Genomic DNA, 20,979 nt, shown 5'->3' on the forward strand with positions numbered 1-20,979 from the left:
GGAGAAAAGAGGGCGAGTTGAGGGATATTTAGGCAGTAAAGTGGCAGGACCTTGGATGGTCCTTCAAGGTTCTTCTGGTGTCTCAAGCATCAACTTTGGCCTTCTCCTGTGGGGCCTGCGGGGTCCCCCAGCCACTCGCCGGCCAGTCTTATCACACATGCTGAGTGGGGGCGGCAGCTGAGGAAAGGTATGAACGGAAGGCACAGGTGAACGTGCGGCGCGGTCAGACCCAGCATTGGGACCCAGGTCTGGAGGGCTCCCAGAGGTCACGCAGAGATTACTGTGGGCGACCAGGAGATTATGGGAGCTCAAGACCATGCCTGTTAAAGAGATCAATTGTGTCTACAAGAATCTGTGCTTAATAGGAAAGTGCAGCTTTATGTAGCAGCAAACCAGTGCATCTAAATAAGGAACATTGGAAACCATTGTCCTGAAATATGAGCATCATGGTTGGTTTTTTTTTCCCCTCCCCTGGATCAAAGAAAGACTCCAGTGAAAGGGGGGGAAATAATTAAAAAGTAAAAACCTTACGTAATGAGATTTAAAAGAAAACTTTTGAAGCCAACAACAGTCTGTGGGCAATACTTCAAAGGGCCCAGAATCAATGTTTGTCAATAGCAGTTTTGCATCCTTTAATTTATCTTTCATGAATATAAAGTGTGATGTTATTAGGGGCCTATCCCCGCCTTAATTCTGTTTGAGATTTGAGGAATCAGAAATCTATCAACCTTCTCCCCAAATCAGCAATGACAGAGACCTGTGGCATCCATGCTGTGACTGAGATGCAAGATACACCTTTAAGCCCTCTGCACAGAACATTCAGTAGATCCCATGTACACCCAGGGGATAGGGGGCTCTTTATCTCAGCCACTTTTGGGGGGAGCTTTCTTCCCAGATACCATTCCATGACTCAGCCCAGCCCCCAGGTTTCCATTTGTTTAATCAAGATAGTTGGCTTGCAAAACATTAAACAGTATTTGATACCTAGTTAATAATTTGCATCCTCTTCATTTGTTCCTGAATCCTTGGAGACTGACATTTTCCTGAAGGCATAGACAACAAAATAATTTGCCTGGAGAGCTAACCCAGAGGCCTTAAACTGTACCAATGTTTGCCAGGATGTCTGATCTCCACATTCTGCTGTTAATTGTTCTGGTGGGAGAGTCAGCCTTTGGGGTAAGTGTTCTTTGCAAATATCTGTAGTTGAGAGAGACCCTGAGGTTATTGGGAAGATGAAGCCAGCTGTGTCGGGAGTGAGGAGGAACTTTAGTTGGGAAAGGCTGGCAATGCCAAGTGGAATGTGTCCTGGGTATAAGAGCTCACGCAGGCCTGTAGTGCTAGCTGTGGCTGAGCAGATAATTCCAGGGTGGCCTGCGTCTGTTGAGCCCACTTTGGAGCAGAGCCTCTAAGAATGCCTTCCCACAAATGAGACCAGGGCAAGAAAATCCACTAAGGTGTCAGTTGGGATCTGGCACAGATCTCAGAGACCCTTTTGAGAAATTATTGAGAGCTACAAACTCTCTCCCAGAAAAATATGCTTATGGGCTGGTGCTAACACACACACCCAGTTTCCATCCATTTGGAACTGACATAGGATGAGACACCCCCCCACACACGCACTCTGGCTTTAAAGGGGATCCTACTGGATGCAAATGATCCTGGCAAAGATCTGCCCAGATGGATTAGATCTGGGGAGAAACTTTATGGTTAGTGCTTTTTCTCATTTTTTTCCATGACCACAGTGGATGGGGCAGAGAGGGTGATCAGGGGCCCCTGGGAGGTTGTAGGCAGCCAAGCTGGACTGGGAAGTGCTGTCAGAGAGCCTTGAGTAGGGGACTGCAGACCTCTGAGAAGAGATAAGTGGTGGAGATGTTGGCACCTTTGATGTGTCACTGTGGTCCACAGGCCAGCCGGATCTCTGTGGGCCAGGGGGAGTGGGCCTGAGACAGAAAGAGGGCCTCCTGGGAGTTGTCTGCTAGATGCGGGCAGAGGCAGGAGTTGTGGCCCTTGGAGCCCTCGAATCTCAGCTTGGCCACGCTGTAGTTGTGGAATGTGGGGCCGGTAACACAATCTCTCCCAGCCTCGGTGTTCTTGCTTGCAAACCAAGTGTTAATCTCTCACAGATTTGGGGAAGGTCACAATGAAATGAGGTCATACATGTGGCTTTCAATAAATGTTAGCTCTTTTTACTTAAAATTCCCAGAATGAACACAGCTTCCCTATAAAAACCAGAGAATGCTCCCCTTTGTTGGGGGAGAGGCTGGGAGAGCGTGGGGAGGGGATAAGAACTGATATAGCACTTGGAACCTCTGTATCTTATTAAGTACCTTTGCATTTGATTTCCCATTACATTCCAAAGAGTGTGTTCTGAAGGAAACAGATCAGATTACAGGTTTTCTCATTAGCATGTTTTTAAGACAACAGCTTTGCCTCCCCTCTAGATAGACTCTTCTCAGACACCTCTCTTAGCCACACATTGGGCTGCCAAGTGGCTGGCTTCAGGAAGGGTTTGCTTTTCAAATTATGACTTGTGTATGTGAGGTGGCTGCAATTCCTGATTGTTATCAAGCACCGTTTGATAGCTTGTGGGATGTCTAGGCCCAACACATAGCCGAAACCCCACAGGTCTAAAGAAAGGCAGCCCAGAGGCCCAGAGAAAGTACCAGTCGGAAGGAATTAAGCCTAAAGTTTGCAAGCGAGGAGAAGGGTTGACGCAGTCTGTTTGAAGTTTACAAAAGGATAATGGTCCTGAAAAATCCCCTTTTTTATTTTTTTGCAAGCCCCAGTGAATTTTTAGGGTTAGCGATGAAATTATAAGTCAATAATGGATAAAAGAGAAAATATGAGAAATAGCCTTCAGGCAATGAGCTTAGTCAATTCCAAAGAGAGGAGTCGGGGCTTTGGAATGTTTTCTTGCTCAGATGTGTGCCAGACAGGTGGCCGGGGAAGGCGGATGCCCGCACACGGGCATCCGGGGGAGAGTGGCCAAGTCACTCGGATGCTTTGGAGAGTCTGGGGCTTCACGGGGGGACAAAAGCCACAAAGCCAGATGGGCTGGGTGGCCTCCCCCACCCATGTAGCTAAAAATCGTAACCAACTGTTACCACGGAACAGGTCCTGATGCTAGGCCCCGAGCTTTTTGCAGATGGGCTAATCTCCAGAAGAGTCCTACATTGCAGTACCTGTCATCAGTCTCACTTGACAGAAAGGGAGCTGGATAAAATTGGCCCCAGCTCATGTCACGTCATTGGGAAGCAGCAGAACTAAGCTTCTGGCCTGGCTGGGCATGCATTCTCTTGGGTCGACATGGTGTCAGGGCACAGTCCTTCCTGGAAGCAGGGGAGGCTCTTAGATCAGGCATCAGCTTGCTGGGTGGAGTGTAACAGATCCCACATGCCTCTGAAATTCTACAGAAAGGCAGTCACAGGTCTGTGGTGGCTGTCCATTGGCAAGAATGCCGAGCACTCTCCTGTGAATTCAGCTCACACCGGGTGAGCATTGTGCTGACTTCTCTTTGGGATCATCTTGAACTTGGATTTTTATTTCAATGTCTGCTAGTCAAAGAGATATAGGTCAAATATCCTTGCTGTGAACTCCAGGGCATCCTTCATAGACTTTCCTCTTCTGGTCTGGATGGCTGTTTCCACCCCTCTCAGCATTTAGCACCTACCCCCAACCCAGCTGTGTGTTGTTAGCCCTGCTCTCCAGATTAGAAACAAGCCCAGAGATGCTAAACTAACTTGCCAGCCAGGACTAGTAAGCAGGTCAGTCTTACTCATTCATCACAGGAGGCCTATCCAATATTAAGAAAGATGGGGACTGTGTTAGAAATCTCTTCCTGCTGGGGTGCAATGGAATTTGACCTCTCTCAGGGTCAGAAACCAGGGGACAGTGCTTGTGGGCCCAGCCCCAGATAGGGGCAGAAACAACGGCTTCTCCTGCCCTTGACAAAAGGGACTTAAAGTTAAACCATTTGCTTCCTTGTATTTCTGGACTTTTTAAACCCTAGAACTCTAGAATCTTCCCAGGTATAGAGCTACAAAAAGGACTATCTAAACCAGAGGTTGCAAATTGGCAGTTCTCCTCACAGGCTGTTTTATTTGGCAGGTAGAAGGTCAGCCTAGAGAGTATTTTAGTTTTCTTTTAGTTGCCGGGCAGTGATTTTAAAATGAGAACATTTTACATAAAGATATAGATCTCCAAGTGTTTTTTCTTTTTCTTTTTCTTTTCCATTCTTTTTTTTTGCGGGGGGGAGTCTGGGGATGGAACCCAGTGACATTTCTACCACCGAGCTACACCTCCTGCCCTTTTTTTATTCTTTATTTTGAAACAGGGTCTTACTAAGCCACAGAGGGCCTCACTAAGTAGCTCAGGCTATCCATGAACTGCAATCCTCCGGTCTCAGCCTCCCAAATGCTGGGATTAAAAGTGTGTGCCACCACGCCCGGCAGATCTCCAAGTGTTTTTGAAAATCAGATATTCCAGTAACACCCGGCTCATATTCTTGCAGGGCATGGTGAAGGGGAGTAGGAAGAGTTCTGTTACCAGAAAGAGTGCGAGTCTCCAGGCCACAGGCTCCCACCAGGCTTGACATCCTTCCCACTTCCCGCTCAACCAGTGTGCAGTGTGCAATGTCTGGATGGATGGTTGGTTCCACCATGGAAAGAGAGAGAGGGAGGGAGGGGGAGAGAGAGAGAGAGAGAGAGAGAGAGAGAGAGAGAGAGAGAGAGAGGAGAGAGGAGAGAGGAGAGAGGAGAGAGGAGAGAGGAGAGAGGAGAGAGGAGAGAGGAGAGAGGAGAGAGGAGAGAGGAGAGAGGAGAGAGGAGAGAGGAGAGAGGAGAGAGGAGAGAGGAGAGAAAGAGAAGAAGAGAGAAAGAGAAGAAGAGAGAAAGAGAAGAAAGAGACAGAGAATATGAATGTGCTTGTCTGGTTACTGCTCAGAAACTGTGGATATGAAAATATGGGAGCCAGTTTGGGTCCAGAAGCAACCAGTGTCAGCATTTGATTTGATTCAAGAGATTAAATCTGCATGGGCCCCAGGACCAAATGCAGTCTTTGGTGGGCTGATATCAGCCACCTCTGCAAAGCTTCAATGCCCAAAACATCAGTCTCTTGCAGGCCTAGGAGACGCAGGAGAGATGTCCCCTCCCTCTTGCTATAATCCACACAGAGTCCTCCAGAAAAGGGAGGGAGGGGCTGAATTTCACTACACCTTCTCATAGTTTTTTTTTTTTTTTTTTAACCGATCCTTAGCACCAGTTCAACTCATTAGCTTTGGCAGCATACACTGGTATTTAGGGAAATTAGGTTGCAGGAAATCACACGTGTATATAGGCACAGATATATTTATATTCTAAATTCATTAGGGTTTCCTACAATGCAAATGCAATTTTGCTGCCACAGAGAAACAGCACAGTAGAATATTCGGCAGCCGGGATTTTAAATAAAACATGCGTTTTCTTCATAATTAATATAACAAGGTTTCCTGGCTTAGGGCTTGGCAAAGATCCCAGGGAAAGTGGCGGGGGAGGGGGCTGATCTGATGTGCCTGTGACCAGACAAACAAGTTCCAGGAAAATCCAGCGCTGAGTGAGCAGCCTCAGCGCACCCCTCCCTCAGAGTGCGCTCAGTAATTTGCAAATAAATAAATATCCAAACAGTAACAGCTAACAACAGCAATAATAACAGCAGCAACCATTTATGAAGTCTTTGTTACCCCCATGCCAGATATTGTATGTTTTTCATTATCTTAAGCTTTCCGTCAAGCCTATGAGAAAGGGACTAGTATCACTCTTGTTTTACAGACAAGAAACTAAGCTATAGCGCTGTCCAAGATGGCACCCTGGTGGGTTATAGAGCTGGATTACAAACCCATCTGCTCCCTGCAGGCTTCCGTGGGCAACCACCGTGGTACAAATTGTCTAGAGACAATGGGACTGTTCCCTGTGGAAGCAATGCTGCCTGTCTGGGCAGTGGCCTCCAATTCCAGCTCCCAGCAGGAGATCAAGTTGGTCCTCTCTGGAGGCCCCCTCCTAGCCCCTGAAATTCTACCTCCTGACTCTTGAAAGCTCAAATCTTGCCAGATAACCAACCAATTAGAGCCGGGAGTGGTGGCGCACACTTGTAATCCCAGTGCTTGGGAGGCTGAGACAGGAGGATCAAGATAGGAGGATCCGGTTTGAAGACAGCCTCAGCTACTGAGGGAGGCTCTCAGCAACTTAGTGAGACTCTGTTTCTAATAAAATATAAAAATAGGTCTGGGAGTGTAGCCCGGAGGTAGAAAGACCCTGGATTCCATCCCCAGTACCACAAAAAAAATAATAATAATAATTATAACCAACCAATTATTACAGTGTTTACAAAACTTTAGTCGTGAAGGAACTTATCTTTGGAAACTTAGCAGTGGCCCAACCTAGTTTCTTAGAATTTTTTTTAAACAGAAAATCACCTCCTCTCTATCTACACTTATATAAGGACCTTGTTTCTACTATTAAGTAGAGAATCAAAGAAAGCCAAGAGATGTCACTGAATTCTAGCTGGATGCTGTGGTCAGCCCAGAGCCTGGAGCCCGAAGCCAGCTTCTTCGGAGTGGGGAGACCCGCAAGAGATGCAGGATGGAGCAGTATGAGTGCCACACACAGTCTCCCCCGGGTGGAATCAGGGTGTAGACAGTGAGCTTTCGAAGGGAAGGATCCTCACATGCTCTGTTTCCATGCCATTTTTTGCCCTGCCCAGGAACCACCTAAATCAAGTCTGGTACCACCAGTGGGTCACTGAGCACAGAGTGGAAATCACAGAGAGGAAGACAGCTTTCATGGTAGAGTTGCTTCCCAACAGCTGGGCACACACTTTGCCGCAGCCCTGGGCTGTTTGCCAAGGACACCTGGCCAGGAAAGTTAACGTGGGGGCTGGTGCCCATGGCTTGGGCCTTAACTTGGCCTGCTCCTTGGTTTTGTCTGTCTACTGGCCTTTTCAAGGGGCTCCCTGGTGCATTGTCACATCTGGAAACAAGGGTTTGTTTTTCCTTTTTTTTTTTTAAATGAGTTACTTGCCTTTTTATTGAGCTGTAGGAGAACTTTACATGTTCTAAATACAAATCTCTGTCCAATATACAAATTGCTAATACTTTCTCCCATCCTATGAGCTGTCTTTACCCTTTTGATAGTACCTTTTGATGCATAAATGTTTGTAATCTTAGTGAAGTCCTATTTATTTTTGCTGCTGCCCCTACCTCTGGTGTCCTATCTAAAAAATATTGAATAAAAGGTCATAAAGATTTATTCCTACCTTTTCTTCTAAGATTAAAAGAAATTAAAATTACAGCTATTATGTTTTAGAATTTTAGTCTTACAGGTATGTATTTGATCCCTTTGGGGTTATTTTTTTATATGGTGTGAGGTAGGCATCAAAAATCATTCTTTGCCTGTAACTATAGAGTTGTCCCAGAAATATATGTTAAAAAACTATTCTTTATCTCACTGAATTGTTTTGGCATCCTTGAAGGAAATCAATTAGCTGTAAATGTAAGTGTTTAGAGTGAGTGTTTGTTCTTCTCTGGGGTCTGTCCTGGATCTGACTCCCTATCCTCTTTTGTAACCCAAGTCTGTTTGACCCACATCGCTGGGATAACCTATTTACAGAGATATTTCTCACTGAGAGCCCCATCTGTTTCAAATTCTATACTTCTCCCGAGCAGCCAACTGCTTCCAAATAACATCAGATCGGGCAAGGAAGTTCTTACGTTTATCACTGATACAGCTACAACAGGTAATATGTGGCTGTATATTTTTTCTAAAATGGAAAATAACAAGTGTTGGAGAGGATGTGGAGAAATTGGAATTCTCATTCATTTTGGCGGAAATATAAAGTGGCACATCTGCTGCTGCTGAAAACAGCATAACTGTTCTTAAAAAGTTAGACATAGAATTACTATATGATCCAGCAATTCTACATAGAGTAAACACTCAAAAGAATTGAAAGCAGGGACTTGAACAAATACACCAATGTTCGTAGCAGCATTATTTGCGGTAGCCCAAACGTGTGAACAACCCAAGTGTCCATCAACAGATGGATGCATAAACAAAACGTATATAGATAAATAGGTAGGTGGATGGATATATAGATAGATAAATGATACACAATAGCATACTATTCAGCCATCAAAAGGAAAGTTTTATATATGCTATAACATGGACTTTGAAAACATTAAGCATAATGAAATAAAGCTAGACACAGAAGGACAAATATTACAGGATACCTCTTATGTGAAGTACCTAGAATACTCAAATTCAGAGACAGAAAGGAGAATAGAAGTTATCAAGGGTTGTAAGGGGAAGAGAGGATGAAGGAGGAGTTATTGTCCTATGGGTACAGGCTAGTTGGGGATAATGAAAAACATTAACCTACAGAGAGTGGTGTTATAGATGGTTCTATAGCATTGTGAAAGTAATTAGTGTCACTGTATGTTACATTTACAAATGGTTAAAATGACAAATAATATGTTACTAATATTTCACTATAACATCTATTTAATTATTATTTTATTTGTTTACTTTTTATGGTGGTGGTGGTGGTACTGGGGATTGAACCCAGGGGCCTTCTACTTCCGAGCTACACCACCAGCCCATTTTATATTTTATTTTGAAACAGGGTCTCACCAAGGTGATGAGGGCCTCTCTAAGTTGCTGAGGCTGGACTCTGCTGAGAACCTGCAGTCCTCCTGTCTCAGCCTCCCAAGTCCTGAGATTACAGGCGTGCTCCACCACACCTGGCTTATAATTTAACTTTTAAAAGGATGGAGTGTTTTGGCAACCGCTCATGTCATAGCTAATGTTTGCAGCAGAAGCAGAGCAGAGGGGTTAGTGCAGGTGGCACTTGGCCCGGTGACCTGACTCTGGCAGCCGCTATCCTCTGCCTCCTCGGCCATTGGCTCCGGCCTTGAGTCCTGGCTCAGCAGCAAGGGGCGGCCCTGTGGAACTGCTCCTCCCTGTCCGCCGTCCAGCCCAGCAGCCACAGCCCCACTGGGACGTGGTGCAGCGTCCTCTCCTGCCTGGAAGCCCTCAGGAGTGGCACAGTCTTCCCCAGGTGGTCGGTGACATCTGCCCAGATCAGCCCCCTCCGCCTCCACTGCCCCCAATTATCTGAGAACATTTTCCATCAGATACATGTCATTCCTGGGACACATCAACTCACACTTTCAGCTTAGTCTTTTTTGTTTGTTTTTCAGAGGGTTTGAAATTCCAGAAGGCAGAGGAAGAAGTTGAGTTAAAATAATCACTTAGGCCGGGCATAGTGGCGCACGCTTGTAATCCCTGCGCTTGGGAGGCAGAGACAGGAGGATCGCGCAGGTTCGAAGCCAGCCTCAGCTGGCTTAAGAGACCTTGTTTCCAAATAAATTATAAAATAGGTCTGGGAGTGTAGCTAGGAAGTAGAAGTCCTCTGGGTTCCATCCCCAGTACCACCAAAAAATAAAAATAAAAATAAAAATAAAAATAAAAATAATCACTTGACTATAGATAGGGCAAACCGATTAGACCTCAGCATTTCCCCACCCCCAAGGAAACTGCACTGTACATTTGAGGTTCAAAGACAGAGGATCCTCCCCACCCCACCCCACCCTGTCTCCCCCACCTTGCTTTTCTCACTAACCATCGTGTTCCTCGAAGACACCAGACCTTGAGACAAGCTCCTGATGGCTGGGAAGATGAACATTGCAAGGGGCTGCCCCTGACCTCTGGAAGGTGAAAGTCCTCAGCTGTGGCTTCACAGGGAAGGCCCGAGGGTGGGTGGAAAGACCAGTGGTTGGCTCTAGAGAGCTCTTTCTATGTGTAAAGTACTCACTTCCCATGTATGAGAAGCAGCTGTGTCCTACCATCTGCTAGAGCTGGTCAATTGGAACCATGTGCTGCCTCCACCTCGCTGGAGCTGGGAACGGAGGTGGCTGGAGACGTGGGCGGCGGCTCACCCGCCTCGGGATCAGGTGCAGAGTGTTGATGTGCTTGCCACAGTGGACTGGCCGAGGCTCACCTAGGTGCTTTCCCAGCTGTCACCGGGGCCCAGTGGCCCTCTCCATGGCCTGACAGGTTGAGCTTGTCTGGACAGACCTTTTAAAAAGCATTCCAAGAATAGGAGCACTAAGCCAGGTGTGGTGGAGCACGCTTGTAATCCCAGCATTTAGTAGGCTGAGACAGGAGGATCACGGTTCGTGGACAGCCTCAGCTACTTAGTGAGGCCCTTTGCAACTCAGTGAGAAGCTGTTTCAAAATAAAGATTAAAAAATAGGGCTAGGGGTGTAGCTTGAAGATAGAATGCCCCTGGGTTCCACCCCCAATACCACACACACACACACACACACACACACACACACACACACACACACAGAATAGGAGCCCTGATATGAGGACCTAACTTGGCGTCCTCCCCTTTCAGGGATAGGAGCCCTTCTGTCTCCTCTCCTCTGTCCCCTCCTCAGGGTGCATGCCTTCCGGGTCCCCTAGTCCCTCAGAGCAGGGTGACAAGGAGCGAGGCCTGGGGTGTAGGACGACTGTTATGTCCTAGATCCAGCGGTTGCTACCCAAGTGATTTGGGGCTACCTAATCTCTGCAAACCTTAGTCTCAGTCTTCTCACCTCTCAAGTGGACATAATTACAGTGATTAAGTTATCAAGTACCGTGTGACGTGATTGAGATGACGAAATGCATTGAACTCGTGTAGCAAAGTCCCTGGCTGTGTGTCTGGGTGTGTGTGTGTGTGCGCGCTACTGGGGATGAAACCCAGGTGCATTCTACCTCTGGGTTATACCCCAAGCCCTATTTTATTTATTTTTAAAAAAGGCCTTACAAGTTGCTGGGGCCTGGCTAAGTTGCCTTTAACCTGCGATCTCCCTCTCTCAACTTCCCAAGTGCTGGGATTACAGATGTGTGCCACCACGCTCGGCTGCCAGCTCTTAAGTGTGAACTGATGCCCGTCTCCCTCCTCTTCTCCTTAGCTATCTCCTCCTTCTCCTCTGTTAAACTTTCTCTTTGGAGCTGCAAGGCCCAGGATTGAGCTCTTCTACTGTTGCCCTGTGTTTGGAAAATTGAAGGAAGCGATAGTATGAAGGGAGCCCGGTACCTCGTCTGTCCATCCTCCACATCTGTGTCACGGTGGGGTCAGTTTTGGGGTTCAGCTGTGTGGCCCCAGAGCCTGGATTTTCCCATATGATACCTGATACGCATCCTGGAGCTGGACTGCCACCGTCTGTGGGCTGACAGGGTGGGTCACGAAGCCAGAGACTGGCTTCAGCTCGCTGCAGGACCCTGCAGCAGCAGCTTTAGGCTCTAGAGCCTGCAGGGCTGAAGGGACATTTGGGAAGGGCACGCCTGCCACCTGCTGGCTGTGAGTAGCATGGCACCCAGTGTCCCTCAGGCTCCATCCAGAGCTCCATGCGGCTCCCACCATGTGCAGATTCTGTGGGACCCCAAAAAGGGATATCCGTCAAAGTCCTCCTTCCTGTCCCACCCACATCTCAGGGATTGTAGTAGCCAGGCACGCCACGCCCTCCTCAGCTCAAATACTTTTAGATTCATGTCTAATCTCGGCAGTTGGAGGGCAGGGTGAAGGGACCAGGGACAGGGCTGGCTGCATCGAGGGCGAGGTAGGAGGAGGGGTAACACTGGTCCCCTCCTCTCACGCTCAGAGTGTCAATGCCAGACGTGCCCTGTACACGCTCCTCGGTTCCAGAAACCCCTGAGACCTGGACACTCGCTCTCTTGCCCTTGGCCAGGCTTCCGGCTCTCAAGCCAGCCCCTGGACAAACACTGTCCGTGTCTCATTCCCTGCAGAAACAGGGACAGAGATAGTCTCAGATAACAAGTGGCCTGCCCTGCCAGCCTGCCTGCCTGCCTTTTTTCTTTATTATTATTATTTTTATTTTTTTGGCATTCCTGTCTCCTCCCTCAATTTTTATCTTGTGATTTTTCCAAACCTACAGAAAAATGGAAAGACTTATTCAATGAATCTCCCTTACCCTCACAGACAGACCAACAGTTAACATTTTGTCCCACGTTGGTTCTCACTCGTTCTGCTATGTGTGCTTTGGGTGTTTTCTTTTCTTTGTTTACTGAATCGTTTGCAAATAGAGAGCAGACATCATCCTAAAGACTTCAGCATGCGCCTCTTAAGAATAAGTATGTTAGCCAGGCGTGGTGGCGCACGCTTGTAATCCCCGCGCTTGGGAGGCCGAGACAGGAGGATCACGCTGGATCGGAGCCAGCCTCGCTGGCTTAAGAGACCCTGTTTCCAAATAAAAAATGTAAAATAGGTCTGGGAGTGTAGCCCAGAGATAGAAGGGCTTCCAGGAACCCCAGTACCGCCAAAATAAATAAATAAATAAATAAATAAATAAATATAAAAATAAATTCAACATTTTTGGGCATGGTGGCACATGCCTGCAATCCCAGTATTTGGGAGGCTGAGATAGGAGGATTGCAGATTGGAGACCATTCTCAGCAATAGTGAAACACTCAGAAAACTAGTGATATCCTGTTTCAAAATAAAAATTAATTAATTAATTAAAGCACTGGGGGTGTAGCGCAAAGGTAGAAAGCCCTGGGTTCAACTCCTAGTTACACACACACACACACACACACACACACACACACACTCCAACCATGATACAATAACACTATCAAACAAATCCTATATTAAATTTCCCAGGTGTCTCAATAATGCCCTTTATACCTTTTGTCCCCCCAGGGCCAATAAAAAAAATCACACACTGCATTTAGCTGTCGCATCTTTTAATAAAGGACAGTCCTCCATCTTTTCCGTCTGTATGCTTTGGTCATTTTTGGGGAGTCAGGGCCAGGCATTGCACAGATGCCCCACACTTTGGGTCTCATAGTTGGGACCTGCCGTGTTCCTCACCTGTAAATTCCAGATGTGCATTTTTTGTCCAGAATACTGTTTGTTGATGTTGTGTTCCCAGTACAGCATATCAGGATGGATGCCTCTTTCTTTTTTACCTTTCTCTAGTTTATTACCTTTCTACTTTCCCCCAATGTTGTGGGAAGCCTACAGTAAAACAGAAAACCCAAACTTCAGCTGGGGGTAGAGAAAGCAAATACACTCATTTTTGCCTAGAATCAAGGTAGTGGGAGTTACATTGGTGGATCTCCGCTTTCTGGCAGCCAAGACCCAAAGGGAGAGAGGCCAAGAGATAAAACTCTCATTTTCTAACCAGAGGTCAGCAAACTTTATCCGTAAAGTGCCAGATAGTGAATTTCTTTGGTCTATGCTCCTTCTGTCACAACTATTCTGTCACTGTAGCATAAATTCTGACATTAAAAAAAAAGTTAACAAGCCAGGCATGGAGATGCATGCCTGAAATTCCAGTATTTGGGAGGCTGAGACAGGAAGATTATAGGTTTGAGGCCAGACCCAACAACTTAGGGAGCCCCTCGGCAATTTAGCATGACCTCGTTTTTTAAATTTTAAAGGGTTGAGCATGTAGCTAGCAGGTAGAATGCCCTTGGGTTTAATCCTCAGCGCCAGCAAAACTACATGCTATAATAAGGACCAGGAAGGGAATAAACAGAGCAGTAACAACAAAAACAACAGTAACAGAATGGGTTGGAGGATGACCTACCGAGGGAGCTTTTGGGGAAAGCCTTTGAGAGATGTTAGCATGTGAACTGAGACCCAGTGGAAGACTTGGGAGAGGACTTCCAGGCAGTGGGAAGAGCCAGTGTACGGACGCTGAGGTGGGAGGAACTTGGCTAGCGTGGTTCTGCAGCCAGATGTGCCAGAGCTTAGTAAGGGGCACTGGGAGGGAGGAGCGCGGGAGGAGGTGTGCTGGCCACAGCAGGTGCTCACATTTTATTCTAAAAATAACGGGCAATCTCAAGAGAGTTTTAAGCACTCGTCTATGCACAATCAAGGGGTTGTCACTCAAGGAAATCACTCATCTGTGAACGCAAACCCTAATCCTAGCGCAGCTGTGTGACCTCCATGTCTAAATTTCCTCTTCTGTGAACAAGGCTCATGAAAGCTTCCTCAGAGAGTTCTTTTAAGAATGTCAGGCAGCCATGCATGCACGTTCAGATGGAGCAAGGTCTTCAGGATGGGCAGCAGGTTCCATCAGGTGTGCATCAGCAACAGCAATTTGATAGGAGGACGGGCATCCCTGCCACGCGCAGCAAGGGTGCAAACTCCATGGACCCGCCCCAGCCAGCTGCGCCCGCGCCGTGCCCCTGCACCCTGGGGCTGGTCCTCCTTGGGTGAGGACAGCTCAGGACAGCTCCCAGGCTCCATCTAGCTGTGCTCTGTTTTTCAGTTCTCCTGGACATCTTTCCTGGATGACCTGGACCCAGGTGAGTGTGCCCATCACCCTGGGGCTTTCCACCACCACAGGCTGGCTCTGGGATGGGGGAAAGTGGTCCCAGACATGTTGGGGGGACCTTGTGTTCAGCTAGCTGAGGGGCGTCACAGACCCCTTGGAGAATTTTCTTGGAAACACTGCATGCACACAGCACTGGTACAATTTCAGGTTGCTTGTGGACACTCCTGGTGGCCAGTCTCAGAACCCCAAGGGGGGAAATGGAATCTGAGGCTCACAGAGGGGAAGCCACTTGCTCCTGGCCACACAGCTAACTGGTGGCTGAGCTGCGATGGAAAGGCTGAAGAGGAGCAAGGGTGGGCTTGGTCATGGCCAGCTCCAGACAGGCAGGTCCCCCAGTCTCACTCACTCCACCCTCCGTGGGGAGCCAGCACACCTGCAGGCATCCCCAGGACAACTTATCCCTAGCAATGGCACCCCACCAGCACTTCCATCCTGTGCCACCCACTTGCCCTCTCCCCTTGACCCCTTCTGCTTCCTCTACATGGGGTCACAGCCACGCTAGGCTGAGCGGGGCTGCTTCTTCCTACCACACCACCCACTCATGCTCACTGACTCTGGGTCCCAGGGCAGGAAAGCCCACCCATGGCTCCACCTGTCTAAAGGTCAACAGCCTCACTGGAAGGGACCTGGTGGTGCCTGTCACCTACTGAAGACCGCAGCCAGGCAGGCAGCACTTGGAGGCTGTGTTCCTATCTAAATGTTGGATCGAGGATTTGTGTGGAGCAAGGATGGCGGTCAGGAGACCGACTGCAGCTGGGTCACAATACTCCCAGCTCCAGTGTCTGTCTGGATGGGCAGACAGACTGGTGGCAGCTCAGAGCCAGTGACATCAAGTCTTTGTCCCACCTCATAGGCTGAGGGGATGGAATAGAAAAATATATAAGCGCAGCATGTGGATTTTTGAGAGATTCCACATCTTTCCCCAGAGCGATGAAGAGTGTTGAGGCTGGCCTCTGCTGGTGGCCACGGGGCCTCCTGCTCGTGAAGCCAGGAAGGCCACAAAGTGTGGCTGCCCTTTCCCAGCCCAGAGCACAGATTGCTCAGGCACAGCTGATGGGCTCCTTGGCCTGAGCATCAGAGAGACGGAGCTGCAGAAGCTACCGGGTGGGTGACTCCAGGGAGGGGACAGGAGCTCAGAAGACTCAAGGGACCTCTTCTCTTCAAGTGTCTACAAAGCAGCCATAGTCTATGAGGTGAATTTGTGGGAATCAAGAAATGCCTGAAGACATTTAGTGCCAACACCCAGAAAATCATAAAATACATCTGCAGAGAGTTTAGGCATCCTAGAATTGTGCAGTGAACGACTCGAAGAACTCTAAGGCAAGGCCCTACCAAACAATCACCGAGAAGGGAGTGGGCTAGTTCTACACGTCCATACGTTCCACGGCTTTAATTCCACAGTTGGAAGCTATCGGATCAGGTTTGATCTGCAGACAGGAAGAATTTCCTAACCATCACCACTGCCCACAATCTGAACAGAGCGTTGGAGTCTTGGAAGCAAATGGGTTCCCCGTGCCTGGAGGTATTTAAGCATAGGAGTTAGCATCCTGAGGAACTGCAATCTACAAAACTCTGCCAGTAGCTTGTGAGTATATATATGTATATATATATGTATATGTATATGTATATGTATATGTATATGTATATGTATATGTATATATATATAATTTTTTTGCAGTACTGAGAATTGAACCCAGGGGCATTCTACCTCCAGGCTATAAACCCCAGTCCTATTTTTTATTCTTTATTTTGAAATAGGATCTCACTAAGTTGCAGAGGGTCTCACTAAGTAACTGAGATTGGCCGTGAACCTGTGGTCCTCCTGTCTCAGCCTCGCAAGTACTGGGATTACAAGCACCACACCCAGCTTGCTTGTGAGCATTTGATGAGTGAGTGAAAGGCCCTGGAGAAGGCTGCCCCAGGTGCTGGAGTCCATTTTGAGGTGCTCTGTCAGCTCTGCCTGGAGAGGGATGGGGTGCAAGGGCCGGATATCTGAAAAGAGTAGGTCGGGATTTCAGAGCATCACTACCAGGCATCTGATGTAACTGCACACAGGGGCTGTGTTTTGGTGGACTCTGTTGGATTCCTGCTGGCTTAAGACACCAGCGCAGCCAGGAGATATGATGCTCATGCCCCCAGGCGAGCTGCTCCTTGGGTTGGTCTTGCTGGAAATGGTGCATGGTAAGGGCTTTACTGGAGCAGGAGGTGCCTAGTCCACGCTCCCCAATGGGTAGCAGAGGAGTTGGCCATCAAACAGCGCTCGCTCTGCCCAGGTCCCCAAAGCAGGTGACACAGCCGCCAATAGGCCTGCGGAAATACCTCTTCAAAGCTGGCTTGGCTCTGCCTGGCGACTCGGGCCGAGCCCATCCATCAGCTGTCCCACCACCTGCCAGCCAGGCACTCTGCTGAGCTGGCCCCGTCAGCCAGATTGGAAGCGTCAAATGCAGTCCGACAGGGCTGGGGCTTAGGGGAGGCCCTCAGAGGAGCGTCTGTGCCACGGTGATGGATGATGCCAATGGGGATCGCATTCCAGAGATTTTTATTCCGTTCCACACATCTGGCAAGCTCTTTAACTGCAGCAGCTGCAAAGCCCTCATCTCAGGAGCTCTGAGCTTTTTCTAAGAGACCCTGAGTATGGACCATGGTGATCTTGGTCCAGGAACCTGGAGCATGGGCTAAAGACTTCCCAATGCATGTTAATTCCTGAAAGCTAAAATCCATGAAATTCTGAAACACAAGCCTGGAAGAGGTTCTAGGCTCAGAAAAAGAGAAACATGACTTGGAATTAGGTAGACCTGGGCTAGGAGGATGTATCCTTCTGCCTTGGGTTTTCCTTATCTGTATGTAAAACAGGAATAATGATACCTATGCCACAGGGTTGTTTGAAGGTTAAATAAGATTGTATGTAACCACATGCACTTAGGGTAGTGTCCTGATACATAGAACATATTCAAGATTCCATAACCTATTATTAGAATTATCTGGGTGAACTTGGCACACTCTCACCATTCTTCCTGTTAATTTCTAGAAGATAAAGTCTGTTTATCACAAAGATGTCTTTCTTTCTTTCTCCCTTTCTTCTCCCTTTCTTCTTCCTTCCTTCCTTCCTTTCTTTCTTTCTTTCTTTCTTTCTTTCTTTCTTTCTTTCTTTCTTTCTTTCTTTCTTTCTTTCTTTCTCCTTTTGTGGTACAGGTGATCTAACCCAGAGACATTCTTCCTCTGAGATATACCCTCAGCCCTTTTTATTTTTTGTTTGTGAAACAGGGTCTTGCTAGTTTGCTGAGAGCCTCACTACTTACTGAGGCTCTCCCTGAAGCTGCAAACTTCCTGCCTCAGCCTCCCAAGTACTGAGATTACAGGCGTGCACCACCACGACTGGCTCAAAGATTTCTTTATATACCAAACATAAAATGCATATGACAGTCTCCCCTTTCTTCTCCAAGGGTCTCCCCTTCTGTATAGCTCAGAGAAAGTCACATGCAATTTGAATTTGAACTTGAAGTCGTTTTCTACAATCTACCAGTAGAAAGAGAATCCATGTCATGCATCAATTCCTCTCCACTTAAGCAGGCATTTGGACGAGTTTCTAAGTTCCTACAGAGCGCATCAGGAATATTCTTCACTGAATACCTATGACCCAACCCTTACATTGTTTCTTCACTAAATTCCTTCAATCTGCTTCAAGCAGGTGCTGTCTCTGTGGGCAGAGCTGCATGCTGACCAATCGGAAGGCAGGGAGTCTTGGCCACAAAAGGGAAAATCGGCCTAACAGACACCACAGCTGTGCTGTCAGGGCTCTGTGCTGGGCACTGTGGAGTAAAAAGAGGAACAGAAGTGGCCCCTGCTCTTAAGAAACCAACTATCGTGGAGTGTGGGGGCACATTGCCTGCAACCCCAGTACTTGGGAGGCTGAGACAGGAGGATCACAAGTTCAAGGCCATCCTCAACAAATTAGTGAGATCCTGTCTCAGAATAAAATAAACAATTAGCTACTTGGAGAAACAAATCAGACAGACCAGGTTAACCCCCAGAGGGAGGTGCCATCTGAAATCTAGTCACCCAACTTAACTCTGAAGCTGATTGTACTGGCAAAGAAGGGTCTTGTACCCCAAATTGTTATTTTACTAGCAACCTGATATCACTCAAACCCTGTGTGTTTATTTTTATTACTGCACAATACTCTACCCCAAGCTCAGTTGTTTCTATCATAACCATGTGCTTATATATTAATTCTCTGAGTTATCAATTTAGACTGGGCTCAGTTGGGCAGTTCTCATCTGGACCTGGCTCAGCTGATAGAGGCTAGACCTCCTCATGTGTCTGCAGCTACATGATAGATTGGCGAGACTTTCCTTTTGTTGGCTTTGACTGGGTTTCCTCATGTGTCTGAGGCCTCAGGATCGTTGGAGAAAGAAGGAAAAGAAGAAGAGAAAGAGGAGGAGGAGGAAGAGAAGAGGCAAGAGGGGTAGGAGAGAGGGGAAGTGAAGGAGTGTAGGAGGAGAAGGAGGAGGAAGAGGAGGAGGGACAGACTTCTTAAAGGCAGGCTCAGAGCAGGCACATTACCATCTACCACAAATGCTACTGGCAAGTTCTAAGGCCAGCCCAGACTCCAGGAGTGGGAAATTAACTCCATCTCTTGGTGGGAGGAGCTGCAAAGTCACATTGCAAAAGGGTATGATGCGGGAAGGGGTGGAACATTCGGGCATTTGGTCCTCAGATCTGCTCATGTCATGCAGGGGCTTCCAGGGGGGAATGTGAGAATCCCAGGCCTCTACTGGCCACCTCCCACCTCACCTCATCACCACCTCCAGCACCTTCTTTGGCTGACTTTCTTTCCCCAGCCCACCTGGACTAGAGTTCCCTCTGAGGACAAGGCTGACTCTCACTCTTATTTGTGTAACTGCATAACTTTCTCAGGTCTTCCGTGCCTTCCAGCATAATACTTGGCCCATTGTAGATGCACAATACAAGTTTCTTAACCAGTCAGTAGCATCAAATGCCAATGTAATGGAAAAAAAAACAGAAAACAGAATAAGCTCTACATTTGGAGGTAGCAGGACCCTCCCAAGTGATGCTTCAGTAAAGTCCTCCAAAGCGTGCTGTAGCTCAGGCACATGTGAGGACCTTGGCGCCATCCTTCTCAGCCCTCCAGACACACGGCTTCTACCCTGCTGAGCTGGGCCACTGAGCCTCCGCAGGCTCAGTCCCTTCAGCCAAGGACAATGGGCTCTAGTGATTAGGAGGCACTTACTATCTTGCTCAGCAGAAATATGGTTGGGAGCTACATGCTTTATTCCCTGTTTAGTTCCACTGAGAGGAGAGTAGACCTTGGAAACAGGATTTAAGTCTAAATCTTTCAACACATTTCACCTAATTCCCCCATCACCAGAAAAAGTCACATCATTGCATGGGCACAAGAATCTCTCAAATAATTTCCACATGTCCTCCAAGAGAGTGATTCTTTGTGATTGATTGATTCATTATACTGGAGATTAAACTATGGTATTCTACCTTTAAGCTCTACCCTTTACCCTTTTAAACATTTTCTTTCTTTTCTTTTTCTTTTTTTTTCTTTTGAAGCAGGCTCTCACTACATTGTTAAGAGTCTCATTAAGGTGCTGAAGGTAGACTTGAACCAGAAATCCTCCTGTTTCAGCCTTTCAACTACTGGCATTACAGACCTGTGCCACCACAGCTGGCCAATGGAGTGATTCCTAATGGTCAAGTCTGACCCCTAGCCTTGGAGATTGATGGGAGAAGCTATTGGAGCAAACTGGAGGCTCTTATCTGTAAACACCTGCTGGGAAAATGAAAATAAATTCTCCAAAGAATAAAAAGAAATCAATGATGCAGTCCTGTCAGGGTCTCACCCAAATGTCAGTTTGAGATCTTTCATGTCAAACTCAGAAAACCCTTTTACCTCCCTCATTTTCTGTCTCTTTTTCTGCATCATTGTGCTGGATGGAAGGAAGCTTTATTTGCTCCAGGAAGACAATGGTCTTATCTTCAACCTAGATCCGTATCCCTGGAGAGGTGGTCTCCTCTGGGAACATTTTCATAGGTGGGGAAAGCAGCTCGGGAGAAATAATGAGCAAGTGAGTGGAGTCTCGCCTTGACGCCGAGATAAATGATGTGAAACTTTGCCAAGGAATCAGAGTTGGTGTATTCAGAAAAAAGAAATAAGAAGATAGTTCCATTTTAATGGCAAATATAAAACAGCCATTGTGCAAAAGTTGATTTTTCAAAAGCCAGAGAGATAAAGACTCTAACAGAATGACTGGAAGATGAGTGAGATAATGTGGTTGATAATCAGGCAGAGGTAGAGTGCCATCCTCCACACCCTGGCTGCCTCTGTCTGAGCCCCTTTCAAGTGGGCTCCCAGCATTTGCTCCTGCCTTATTACCATATGCATCTCTGGGCAACTTCTTTCCAGCTTCAGCTTGCTAATTTTCTGTTACCTCGCCAACTGAAAAGAACAAAATTAACCCAACTTTCTTCAAATGCCCAACTCCTCTCCAGGATCCACCGAGGTACCAGTATCTTTCAAGGCCCCAGACAGCAATGAGCTTGAGTCCTGTCTTACACACATCTGCTTTTCC

General features: G+C 47.4%; 1 protein-coding gene across 1 annotated transcript in view; it reads left to right on the plus strand.

The window, feature by feature from the left end:
- Positions 1-1,107: 1,107 nt before the first annotated feature.
- HABP2 (hyaluronan binding protein 2) overlaps positions 1,108-20,979 on the plus strand; it is a gene marked incomplete at both ends in the record, with an annotated part of 35,915 nt that continues 16,043 nt past the window's right edge. Inside the window, 2 exons of the mRNA XM_080695408.1 lie at positions 1,108-1,176; positions 14,315-14,351. Coding sequence (XP_080551534.1) covers positions 1,108-1,176; positions 14,315-14,351 — 106 coding nt within the window. The remainder of the gene's footprint in view (positions 1,177-14,314; positions 14,352-20,979) is intronic.

Source organism: Muscardinus avellanarius, assembly GCF_963383645.1.
Source record: "Muscardinus avellanarius genome assembly, chromosome: 4".
NCBI lineage: Eukaryota > Metazoa > Chordata > Mammalia > Rodentia > Gliridae > Muscardinus > Muscardinus avellanarius.